A 13,413-nucleotide genomic window follows, 5' to 3' on the forward strand; every position below is an offset into this window, starting at 1 on the left:
GCCACAATTCTGCATACGCAAAATTATATTTTGAGTGCACAAAACTTTTCTGCACGTGCAAGATGAAATTTTAAGAGCACAAAGTTATTTGGATTATATTTTGAACTCACAAAAAACTATTCTGCATGCGCTGAACGAAATTGAGCATACAAAAAGCTATTTTGCACATGCAAAATGATATTTTGTGTGCATAAAAAATGTTTGCATGCACAAGATATTTTGAGCCCACAAAGTTCTGCACGTGCAAGATCAAATTTTGCACACGCTTGAATTCAGTTTTGTAAAGCAATTTATCTCCTTGCAAGGGTAAATTCATTTTGAGCAAACGAAAATCTATTTTGTGCTTGAATAAAGTTTATATTTAATGGGAATTTGCTCAGAACTCTTATATTTTGCTTTCTCGTCCTACCCACTCTTAGTGCTCGCAGAATTTTGGCACAAGTATAACTCCATAGACCCTCTCATATTACACTCCTTCCCGCGAGAACATCCTCAGTCGCGCCAAAACCCCACCTGGGGTGTAGTTCTCACCTTTTTTCTTGCCTGAGCTTGCCATGTAAAGCTGTCATTAGGCATTCGGCGTCTATATGGCGTCAATTAATGACTTTTTTCTGATTAATTAAGTCCCCGCTGAGTTTCAGCGGCGTCTTCACGACTTCACGCGCGCCTGTAATAAACCACAAGTCAAGAGCGCGCCTCGAGCGCCCACAGCCCCGCCAATATCTCCCCAGAGACGTAGTAACAGCGCTTCTCTGATTGGCTACACGGACCGTACTGAGGATTTCTGTCCTCGCTCAGCCAACCAGCGTCGATATATTTGCATAGTGCCGTTGTGATTGGCCGAGCGAGTGGGAACTTCTTCAAAGCGCCAGAAAACAAGCTTTAGCGGGTGATTCGTATGAGTTCAAGCAGCACAGCGGCTATTTCAGCACGTACCAGCTGAAATAAGAAGATTATTCGGACAGATCTTCTTATTTAGAGGGAAAATTATGTTCATTTAAAGAGGATCACTTTGAACTGGATTTGTTTAAATTTTTTGTGTGTATATTCCTCCATCGAGATTAGATTAAGGTAAGAACACAGAGATATCTGACTATCTATCTGACTTACATGATGACGTAATTTAAATTAATTTCTTTAAACTCGAGGGTTATTTTAATTATTTCAGCTTGGAAACCCTTTTTTTTACTCATAATCACATAATCAGAAAAAAAAAATGAACAAGTTTTATGTAGGATATTTAGTAGCTACAACCCATACGATTGACCCTCGAGGTCCTCAACAACATAATATAAATTCATAAATAATTATTCCAATAGTATAAATCTGAATGTGAAAGTTAAACATTTAATCATAATGATTGGACAAATATTTCGTTATCAGGCAACTGCTCAAAAACTTTGCGCCAAAATCTTTCCACCATCATCAAATCAGAACCAAAAAGTTGCGTTAATATTCATAAGTAGTAACAATCTCATTAATTATGTAGTAGTATAATATCTCATATAATATGTAATTGTCTAGTAGTGTATTAAAACTAATATCTAGATATAAAACTTAATAATAACTTTTAATATTTTAACAAACATATAGTGCTTTACAGAACATTTACATTCAGAAATTAAATATACGAGTCAAAGTGTAAAGTTTGAATATAAATTAACTAATGATCACTTATTAGTTGTTTTAAAATATTATACACTTTATTCTTACACAACAATGTGCTTACTAAATGAACAGTAATGTATTAGCTAAAATAATAATGGTTATATTCTAGTAGTTAAATAGAAAAACAACCATATATATATATTGTTATGAGTCCAAAAGTTCACTGTAAGTATGCTCATTATTATTTATTATTTGTTTTGTAGATGGAGATGAAGTGTTTATCTCTGAAGGATCTGGTTAGTGTGAGGAAGATTAAGACAGGCTCTAATGAAACTGAGAATATAAATGACCAGAAAGTAAGATGATCTAATTTTACGTACATCATGTTATCTACAACATTTCATGTACTGGTACATACGCTGATTTTTTAACCCTTATTAAACAGGAGAACATCTGTGTGGATAAGAGAAAAATGACCCCTCTCAAGTCCGATTCTGTGACGACAGCCATTAATGGACACAGGAGAGTCTCAAGTCCAGATATCACTCATATCACCCCCATCAAACACCCTGAGAGGGCCCATACAGACCCCTGGACCCCCACAGCAAACCTGAAGATGCTGATCAGCGCCGCCAGCCCAGACATCCGTGACCGAGAGATGAAAAAGACCCTTTTCAGACCCATAGAAAATGAGGAGAATGTTGTAGAGGAAGAGGAAGAAGAAATCGATGACTCGTGTCAGGTATGAGGAGAATGTTTATATCTGTTTAATGTCCCTCAACCGTTAAATGCATCCATCTTTTTCCCATTTAGACTGTAAAAAAAATGTGTCGTTTCAGTTTGAAACGTTAGACGACGACGGCGGAGATGATCCGGAGAGAAGACCCAGTCGCAAGCAGAAGAGTTTGGGGCTTCTGTGTCAGAAATTTCTGGCCTTGTACCCCGATTACCCCAAAGCCTCCGAAAGCATCAAGATCTCTCTGGACGAGGTGGCCACACGTTTAGGTAAAAGACTAGAACGCATATTTCCTATATAATTAGCCGTAGAATTCACATTCAAGGGGTGTAAACTCTGTGGTGTGACACAGGTGTGGAAAGGCGGCGTATCTACGACATCGTGAATGTGCTGGAGTCCCTGATGCTGGTGAGCAGAATGGCGAAAAACGTGTACGTGTGGCACGGACGATCGCTGCTGCCTAAAACCCTGCAGGAACTCCAGCGGGATGGCCGAGAACAGGGCTACCATCTGCAGATGGCCCCTAGAGACGAAACCAGTCTGCATGCCACCCACCACGCACCAAACGCACAAGGTACCTAAAGAAGAATCATCCAAATGAAGGGTTTTATTCTGCGTATATTGCATATATTCAAATATTATTACACAGAGCTTTAAAACTTGTATGTAGCACTCTTTTATGTTAAAACCATAGTGACGGTTGCCCTATTAATGGCAGTATTAGCGTCTCGCCTGGTGAAGCCATGTGCAACATCGATAGGTTACTGGTTAATAGTGTGAGCATCACAACACTGGTTGCCAGGTCTTTGTGTTAATCCCATCACAGCACACAGACTCTTTGTGTGAGGGGTGCCACATTATTCAGTTTGTCACATGCCAAGAACAAGTTCAGACATGTTTATCGTCTATTGAGTTTTTTGTACGTGTGGCATAATCAACTCATGGCACACTCTCATTAGATATTTCTCATCACTTATTCATATCTGCATTTTTATATCTGCAATATTGAATAAGGTCGATATTAGAGGCAAATAATATCAGGCTGTATTTTTCCCAATTTAAGGAGCCTGTTTTCTATGTCAGATGGTACTAAACAACATATTTTAATGTTTTGATGCCTGATTGGTTTCTCTTGAAGCATGTAAATATCTAAATGGAAAGAAAATAAAGGGTGAACAAGTGTATTACTACATAATGAGCATATATTACTCACTGTGGCGATTCAAAGTACTTTTACTTTTTTAAATAAAACAAAGTATAGCGCTTTTTTGGCCATAATATAACATGCAAATAATTTGTTTAAATCAGATAAAGTCAGCTTCAGTTATTAAATGAATCAGGTATTAAATTCAATTCTTTTTTATTATTATTATTTCTAAATAAACAATAACATGTAGATTTTTTTGGCCTTAATATACCATAAATAATTTTATTAAATCAGATAAAATCAGTTCAAGTAATTTAATTAATCAGATATTAAATAAGATTAACTTTGAAAAAACAAAACATTAAAGTGTTGATTTTTCAGCCATAATATATCATGCAATTAACTCAATTAAATCAGATAAAATCAGTTTAAATAAATTAATCAGGTTAATAAATATATATATAATTACATTGACACACAAAAAAAAATCTTATTTATTTTATTTTTTCGTTATATGATATGCAAATAATTCAGTTAAATCAGATAAAAGCAGCTTAAATAATTACATTTATCAGGTATTAAATTAAATGATTAAATTCACTGTAAACAAATAATTATTAATAAACTGTCATTTTTTTAGGCCATAATATAACATGCAAATAATTGAATTAAATTAGATCAAATTAGCTTAATTAATTCAATTAATCAGGTATTAGATTAAATGATTAAATTCACTTTTTATAATCAAATAAAAAAAAAAACAATAAAGTGAATAATTAAATAAATGTAGATAAAATCTGGTTAAACTCACTTCATTGATATTGAGCAAAAATGTGTGCGTTCGCTGTAGTTTATTGTGAACTATACCTGAATGAATTATCGTTTAGTTCATATTTGTTTGATTTCTCCTTATCAAGAACCCTTGAAGATTATTTAGGGTTTTTGAGTTGAGTATATGGCTCTTTAGACATAAAAAATATATTGGTAAATGTTCTGCACTTATATAGCGCTTTTTTCAACCTTAGAGATTACCAAAGCGCTTTACACTGTGTCCCATTCATACACCAATGGCGGCAGAGCTGCCATGCAAGGCACTAGCCTGCCATTGGGAGCAACTTGGGGTTCAGTGTCTTGCCCAAGGACACTTCGGCATGTGGAGTCATGTGGGCCGGGAATCGAACCGCCAACCCTGCGATTAGCGTCCGACCCGCTCTACCAACTGAGCCACAGCCGTATATTGTTTTCTAGTTTCCTTAAAGCATCAATACATAGATGATGGTTTGTTTCTCTCTCTCGTACAGCAGCGTCCAGCCGAAGGAAAGATAAATCTCTCCGCATCATGAGCCAGAAGTTTGTCATGCTGTTCCTGGTGTCCAAAACACAGACCGTTACGCTGGATACGGCTGCTAAGATTCTGATCGAGGAGGGTCAGGATGAGTCCAGCCACAGCAAATATAAAAGTAAGACAATAAACATTGTTAGCACTCCTATATGAAGGAGCATATTTTATAACATTAATGGGTTCTTTATTGTTTAGCCAAGGTACGCCGCTTGTATGATATCGCTAACGTCCTCACCAGCCTGAATCTGATAAAGAAACTTCACGTGAGAGAGGAGAAAAGCCGCAAACCCGCCTTCAAATGGATCGGACCCAACGATTTCCACAGCAGCAGCGGTACGACTGACACTTCCTGTTTTAAATACTTTAGAGTCAACATGAAATGGCTTTAGTGAGTCGACTCAATATTCAAAGAGAAATAATGTGGGCGGGGCTTTACATTATCCGCCAGTGTTTGATTGGTTTCTGGCTGATAGGCTGTGATATTATTGGTTAATATGATTTTATTCCCCACCCACGCATCCTTGTATTTCAGGGGTGGAGAAAGGCACCAATATGACCAGGAATATTTATTAAGAACGTACACAATGTCAATTATGATTTCACGTTGACTTTAAGCTTGTATTTTATGTTTATATTATAAGACTCGGACAGTTTGAGAGTGTCCGATTTGAAGAAGAGCTCCTCCGTCATGGGCACAGGAGAACGGCGAGAGAAGATGGCACGCCACGTCTCATTTCAGGTCCTTTCCTCCCCTTCTGTCAATCAAAGACTGATAAACTCCGCCCCTAGCACACCTCATAGAGATCCCATAGGTAAGAGCAAGATTAACAGCATGTAGCATAATGCATCTGCATCGATTACATGCAATGTATGAAATTTAACACAACGGTTTGTCTTTTGTATAATCAGACGAGCCGGTTGATTATTCCAGGAAGACTGTGCCGTTTGGAGACCGGTGAGTCAGTCAAGTTAGACATTATATGTCTCATAGCATCCAAAAATGTCCCCTTTTATGTACTAAATGTTGTTGTATGTTGCGCTCTTACAGTGTTCAGTCCAGTGGAAGTCCTGTGCCCCTTCAAGCTGATGTCCCGTATGCATCCATGCCCGCCCAGTTCACCCAGCACCCATTAGCATACCTGCCCGGCCTCCCACAGGCGCCCCTGTTCATGGTGTACAGCGGGCACGTACCCGAGGGCATCACACAAGGTCAGCGAACAGAAGAGGAGGAAGATCAGCCAGCGAAAAGACACAAATGTGTGGCGTCCATAGAAAGTGAAACCGTATGTTTAAAGGCCCAGTTGAACATTTTAATAATAATAATGATAATTGTAGTATATTAATACAGTTTGTAGTATAATATTTTGTCTGTGTGTCCCACAGGGTGAGAGTATGACCTCCAGTGCGCAAAGATCTCCATTCGGCTCCCAGGGAGGTTCTCCGTGGGACGAGACCTTGTTTGGGCCACTAAATGAGGGCGACATGGGGACACACAGTCCTAAAGACCCCATCCTGTCTTCTCATTACCTCTATGTTCCAAACACAGCAGGTACATAAAGAAATACTGCCGGTCTAGATTACAGCCGGGCGATATACTGTAGCTAGAATATAATTATTTTTATAACGAAAGCAAAACCTTCGCCAACATGAATATTCAGTACATCGCCCAGTACTTGCAAGACCATTGTGCCAGTAAATGCCAGTGAATCTTGTACACAGCACTCTAATTCTAATGGTAAATTTCACTCTTTTCTTTAGGACTGAATGGTTTGAACTTCCTCATGCCAGCAGGGCACACTCAGGGAGGCGTGCCAACCGTAGCTCTGCCATACTTTTTGGTACCATCCCCACTCATAGCAGGCGCAGTGTCCACGTCCAACGCTGATGGGAGTGGCAGCAGTGGTTTGAGTTTCAGTCTGCCCACCGTGCTGTCACCAGCCCGGTTTGTGATGGCAGGAGGGGCGTTCGGTGTGACTGGCAGTACAGATGTGATGAACAGCCCAGAGCATCACAGAGCACCAGTGCCCACATTCTCACCACAAGCCCGACGGACACAAGAGAGCTCAAAGCTAACACACACACAGGTCAGTGTGCTAAGCAGATAAGTTCATCCATTAAAGGGATAGTATACCCAAAAATGAAACTTCTGTCATCATTCACTCTCATGTTGTTTTAAACCTGGATGACTTACTTTCTTCCTTCCATGGATCACAAAAGATGTTTGGCAGAATGACAGCCTCAGTCACCATTCACATCCATTGCTTCTTTTTCCATATAATACACATAATAATAATAATAATAAAAAACACCACTTCTTACAACAACACCCGTTTTTTATTTACTTAAAAGTATCAGCTGAAAAGAGTCAATTGTTTGGGAGGTAGCGCTGTCTGTGTGTTGCGAGGAGATTCAAAAGAATCTCATAAGACTCATTCGTTTGGGAATCAGACTACACTGGTCGCACTGTAGATTCAAAAGAACGGACTCAAACGAGTCATTCTTTTGGGAATCAGACTACACTGGTCGCACTACAGATTCAAAAGAACCGACTCGGACGAGTCATTCGTTTGGGAATCAGACTACACTGGTCGCGCTGTAGATTCAAAAGAACCGACTCGGACGGGTCATTCGTTTGGGAATCAGACTACACTGGTCGCACTACAGATTCAAAAGAACCGACTCGGACGAGTCATTCGTTTGGGAATCAGACTACACTGGTCGCACTACAGATTCAAAAGAACCGACTCGGACGAGTCATTCGTTTGGGAATCAGACTACACTGGTCGCACTACAGATTCAAAAGAACCGACTCAGACGAGTCATTCGTTTGGGAATCAGACTACACTGGTCGCACTACAGATTCAAAAGAACCGACTCGGACGAGTCATTCGTTTGGGAATCAGACTACACTGGTCGCACTACAGATTCAAAAGAACCGACTCGGACGGGTCATTCGTTTGGGAATCAGACTACACTGATCGCACTACAGATTCAAAAGAACCGACTCAGATGGGTCATTCGTTTGGGAATCAAGACTACACTGGTCGCACTGTAGATTCAAAAGAACTGACTCAGACGAGTCATATGTTCTCTGGTCACGCTGTATTTTTTATTTTTATTTTTGCACAGTAGATTCAAAAGATGAATATGGGTAATTTGTTTAGGAGTCAGAATACAGTGGCCGTGCTTGATGTTTCATGTTGCTGAATGATCATGCAGGTGGAAGATTGCACGTTCGTAGACCGTTAACAGAAGCTAAATTAATTCAAATTGTTTGGTTCCGGTGATTATAAAACAAAACGCTAATAGTCAATATTGAAACACTGTGTTTATGTAGTTCTGACACTCCTTTACATTTTCAGACTCCTTCGACACCAAAGCAAGCAGCTCTGCGGTCCAAGTCTTTCTTCGAAACCCCTGGAGCTTTTGGATCACTTACGACTCCACCTGCAGCACGCAAGAGAGGCTCCGCCCAGAGGCGGCTGGACATTGGACACCCCGCGGCCAATTAAATGAACAGCTGTAGGTGTCACTATGTGTCATTGAATGTTCAGGCATCTATGGAGCTGCAGTGTCAAAGAGATAAACTGCATTACGCAACAAATACTGGCTTGACATTCTTTGATTACCAGTGATTTCCTGTTTACTAAATAATAAATATCAAAATAGGAGGGCAGACAAATACAGGTATTTATGTCCTGCTCAGGCTGAATTGGGAAATTATCGGGGACACGCCCTCTTGTGGTTGAATTGAGGGACGATAGTAGTTTTATTATTTGCATTTCACCCCTTCGGAGAGTATTTTGGAGTACATTTGATAGCTCTAGCACTACGTATTTAAAAATGTGAACGTAATTTAGACTGGATCAGTCTCTGAGAGCCGCTTGTACAGAAAGCTGTATGCAAAAGTGCCATATTGTCTGTGAAACCGACATGCCTTAGAAATGATTTTGTGTTAAGACAGTGCCTTCACAACAGAGAATAGCATTATTTTGAGTTTGTCTTGAGCAAACAAATTCGAGGACTTGCTAGGAGAACATGAAACAGATCTGGGTTCAGTCTTTTATAAGTGAGGAAGACAGAAACGCGTAGCTTGAACAGTTCTGAACATTCATTCTGAGCGGTGTAGATAAGAAAATCTGAGGGTTTCTGAAGCAAATAATGGTTGTAACTTTGGACACTGTTTAATTTTGAGGTGCTACATCGGTGGAACAAATAGGAAACCAAAAAATAAATAAAAAAATACTTGAATGACCAGTGAATATGATCACTGGACAAAACAGTTATCACAGTACTGTAACATTGAAAGCAAAGTAGACTAGAAATAAATTATTTTTGCTAACGTAGCAAGTGACATTTGGATTGACTTTTACACCGCTGGGTGTAATCATTACGGCTGTACTGTATTTACAGTAATTTTACCTTATTTCCTAGCATTGAATATTGTTGTATATGTCTTCATTTCTGTATCAGTGTTTAAATGTCTTTACTGGATGTTTAAAGCTGCTTTATCTTCAAGAAATGCACTGTTAAATCTGTATGGTGCTTTTGTGTTATTTGTCAACTGTATTCTTACTGTTATTTTATGTGTGGCCACACAGCTGTCATATACATGCAACACAAAGTAAATGCATTTAAAAATGCCGCATGGATTGAGTCATTCTTACACGACTGTCAACACTTTATTGCATGCCATATAGTCAAAATTGTCTTCAAAGGAATATTCAGAGTTTAATACCAGTTAAGCTCAATCAACAGGATTTGTGGCATAATGTTGATCACCACAAAACAATTATTTTGTCCGTCCTTTTAAGAAAAAAGTATTGTCCTACTCCCTGAAAGATATTAATTGCAAATTATTGAGGCTTAATGCCATTTTTATGACATGATGCTCAACAGTTGTCAGTTGAGGGCGCTATTTTGCTGCTGTTGTTTTTGACAACCATTTCTGCTCCTTTTTGCAACCGTGTAGTCCGACAAACTCTTATGAACCGATTCTTTTAGTGAATCAAAACAGACAGAGCAACCCGTGTAGTCCGACAAACAAATGACTCTTATGAACCGATTCTTTTTAGTGAATCAAAACAGACAGAGCAACCCGTGTAGTCCGACAAACAAATGACTCTGAGCCGATTCTTTTTAGTGAATCAAAACGGACAGAGCAACCCGTGTAGTCCGACAAACAAATGACTCTTATGAGCCGATTCTTTTTAGTGAATCAAAACGGACAGAGCAACCCGTGTAGTCCCACAAACAAATGACTCATGAGCCGATTCTTTTTAGTGAATCAAAACAGACAGAGCATCCCGTGTAGTCCGACAAACAAATGACTCTCATGAGCCGATTCTTTTTAGTGAATCAAAACAGACAGAGCAACCCGTGTAGTCCGACAAACAAATGACTCTCATGAGCCGATTCTTTTTAGTGAATCAAAACAGACAGCAACCCGCGTAGTCCGACAAACAAATGAGTCTCATGAACCGATTCTTTTTAGTGAATCTAAACAGACAGAGCATCCCGCGTAGTCCGACAAAAAAATGACTCTCATGAACCGATTCTTTTTATTGAATCAAAACAGACAGAGCAACCCGCGTAGTCCGACAAACAAATGACTCTCATGAACCGATTCTTTTTATTGAATCAAAACAGACAGAGCAACCCGCGTAGTCCGACAAACAAATGACTCATGAACCGATTCTTTTTATTGAATCAAAACAGACAGAGCAACCAGTGTAGTCCGACAAACAAATGACTCTCATGAACCGATTCTTTTTAGTGAATCTAAACAGACAGAGCAACCAATGTAGTCCGACAAACAAATGACTCTCATGAACCGATTCTTTTTAGTGAATCAAAACAGAGAGAGCAACCCGTGTAGTCCGACAAAATAATTACTCTTATGAACCGATTCTTTTTAGTGAATCAAAACAGACAGAGCAACCCGTGTAGTCCGACAAACAAATGACTCTTTTGAACCGTTTCTTTTTAGTGAATCAAAACAGAGGAACCAGTGTAGTCTGACAAACCAATGACTCTTATGAACAGATTATTTTTAGTGAATCAAAACAGACACAGCAACCTGTGTAGTCTGACAAACAAATGACTCTTATGAACCGATTCTTTTAGTGAATCAAAACAGACAGAGCATCCTGTGTACACGGGTAGGCCGACAAACAAATGACTCTTATGAACCGATTCTTTTTAGAGCAACCAGTGTAGTCCGACAAACAAATGACTCTTTTGAACCAATTATTTTTAGTGAATCAAAACAGACAAAGCAACCCGTGTAGTCCGACAAACAAATGACTCTTATGAACCGATTCTTTTTAGTGAATCAAAACAGAGAGAGCAACCCGTGTAGTCCAACAAACAAATGACTCTTATGAACCGATTCGTTTTAGTGAATCTAAACAGACAGAGCAACCCGTGTAGTCTGACAAACAAATTACTCTTATGAACCGATTCTTTTTAGTGAATCTAAACAGACAGAGCAACCCGTGTAGTCCGACAAACTAATGACTCTTATGAACCGATTCTTTTTAGTGAATCTAAACAGACAGAGCATCCCGTGTAGTCCGACAAACTAATGACTCTTATGAACCGATTCTTTTTAGTGAATCTAAACAGACAGAGCAACCCGTGTAGTCCGACAAACAAATGACTCTTATGAACCGATTCTTTTTAGTGAATCAAAACAGAACAACCAGTGTAGTCCGACAAACAAATGACTCTTATGAACCGATTGTTTTTAGTGAATCAAAACAGACACAGCATCCCGTGTAGTCCAACAACAAATGTATTGTACATTTAAGAGTATTGGTGTACATGTAACCAATGAAGGAATCGTGTCTTTCTCTCTACACAACATCAAACATATATATTTGTATATATCGGAATATTTTGCAGTAAACCTAAAATATATTGTTTCTGTACTTATAATCACTTCTGTCATTAAAACACCCTTACTTACTTTTTTGCTTCAAATCAAAGTTTGTAATGTTATCTTACCCTTGGAGCGGGTAGGTTTGGTCAGTCCAGAGAGTATTTAGCAGAGACAGGCCACTTCTATTAAAATGAATGGGAGAAATGAACGGTCAACGGATGTTGAAAGGAAGTGCCGCCTTACAGGTAAAATATCCAATCACATTTTAGATACAGACATCACCTGTCAATCAACTCGAGAACGCAGTATCAAAGTGTCTCAAGCAAGTCAGTCCACTGCCGGACATTTTTGGAACGCTCCCGGGAGGCTATTTCCAGTCATGACAGGGGTAAAAACGAAATCTCAAAAACAGTTGCTCAAGATTACAATCAAACAGTATATTTCAAATCAGCAGTCAAATCTAACAACGCTAGTATAAAAAATTGTCCTTTATCTCAGATTACGTTAAAAAAAAAAAAAAAAATCCCGGTTTGAATGGCTAATGAGCATGCACGTTCTCGAGATGATTGACATGCAATGTTTGTATCTAAAATGTGATTGGCTCTTTTAACTATAAGGCGGGGCTTCTTTTCTACTTCCGTTGACTGTTGGGCTCTAGAGCTTCTTGGTTGGGCGTCCCAATTTCTCCCATTAATTTAAATAGAGGTGTCCCGTCTTTGCTAAATAATATCAGGCATTAGCTAGACAAGCTGGGAAAATTGCGGGTTTTTTTGCATAATCAGATTTTAAAAAGCTGGAATTTTTTTATTCCAGTGTTGTAAGATTTTGCTTCTGGTTTGAAACATTTTATGCTAAATAGTCTCTGGTTTGGATCACGACTTAGAACTCTTTTATTAAGGATTTTATGAAAAGCCTATGGAGATAATGAATGGGGAAATTTAATGGGTTCAAATCCATTACTCTTAAGTATGAGCAATAAGAATAGTGACACTTTTCTCAGCAAACACATTTAATAAGAAGTGTGTGTGTGGTCTGTATTAAAGCTTTCCATATTATATCTAATCCAAACCAGTGTCGTAGCCAAGGGTGGACAGGGGTGGGCCTGGGCCCACCCAAATTAGACCCAGGCCCACTCAGAATATTACTAATCATTCTTTGACTTCAAATATATATTTATAAAATAGTTTTAAAAAAAATGCATAAATTCTGATCTCTGAACGTGTGAAAGAACCTTTTGAAGGTGCCGCTTCTCTGTTATTAAGGGAAATTTGGTAAACAAAAATATTATTTGGGCATAAACTTGGCCCATCCATTTTTAATGAGGCCCACCCAAAAGTTGTAGGGTCGAAAATGACACAAAATGGACCAAACTTGGTGGATAAGAAATTAAAAAAATGTGACCCAGGCTGTGTGGCCTACATAATAACATATGTAATTACGTTTTCTATTTCTGCAGTATATATGCAAAGAATAACCAGGATAACCTTCAAATTCACAGTATGCAGTACACTAGTGCACTAGTTTTCCATTCTAACATTGCCCCAGTTTGAATAAGCAGTTCAATGACTGATGACATTGCCGTCCTCCAGAGGTTTTCCATGTGGTTGTACGAGTTAAAGAGCACATGTCAGACACAGACACATGTATGGAAACCTAAATAAACATATCATACGTTTATAAGAGGAAGGACAGACCTG

The 13,413-nt window shown here is 38.8% G+C and overlaps 1 protein-coding gene across 3 annotated transcripts; it reads left to right on the top strand.

Moving 5' to 3' along the window:
- Nucleotides 1-911: 911 nt before the first annotated feature.
- On the top strand, nt 912-9,457 carry e2f7 (E2F transcription factor 7). 3 transcript variants are annotated; one of them, XM_052118918.1, is made up of 13 exons: nt 912-1,071; nt 1,872-1,964; nt 2,054-2,350; nt 2,448-2,613; nt 2,697-2,918; nt 4,793-4,951; nt 5,029-5,166; nt 5,475-5,645; nt 5,743-5,788; nt 5,882-6,116; nt 6,217-6,382; nt 6,592-6,917; nt 8,196-9,457. In XM_052118918.1, the coding sequence occupies exons 2-13, from the start codon at nt 1,872-1,874 to the stop codon at nt 8,343-8,345; spliced, it is 2,169 nt and encodes a 722-aa protein (XP_051974878.1). In that variant the 5' UTR covers nt 912-1,071; the 3' UTR covers nt 8,346-9,457. The 3 variants fall into 3 exon arrangements, with proteins under 3 accessions (XP_051974878.1, XP_051974881.1, XP_051974880.1); XM_052118921.1 differs by lacking the exon at nt 1,872-1,964; XM_052118920.1 differs by lacking the exon at nt 912-1,071 and having other exon boundaries at nt 1,852-1,964; nt 4,796-4,951.
- The last annotated feature ends 3,956 nt before the right edge of the window (nt 9,458-13,413 follow it).

The sequence above is a fragment of the Xyrauchen texanus genome, chromosome 45 (genome assembly GCF_025860055.1).
Source record: "Xyrauchen texanus isolate HMW12.3.18 chromosome 45, RBS_HiC_50CHRs, whole genome shotgun sequence".
Lineage (NCBI taxonomy): Eukaryota > Metazoa > Chordata > Actinopteri > Cypriniformes > Catostomidae > Xyrauchen > Xyrauchen texanus.

Coding starts and splice junctions, on each gene's coding strand:
- e2f7 (XM_052118918.1), top strand. CDS start 1,872: ATGGAGATGAAGTGTTTATCTCTGAAGGATCTGGTTAGTGTGAGGAAG. Junction 1,965..2,053: donor AGAATATAAATGACCAGAAA/GTAAGATGATCT, acceptor CTTATTAAACAG/GAGAACATCTGTGTGGATAA. Junction 2,351..2,447: donor AAATCGATGACTCGTGTCAG/GTATGAGGAGAA, acceptor GTGTCGTTTCAG/TTTGAAACGTTAGACGACGA.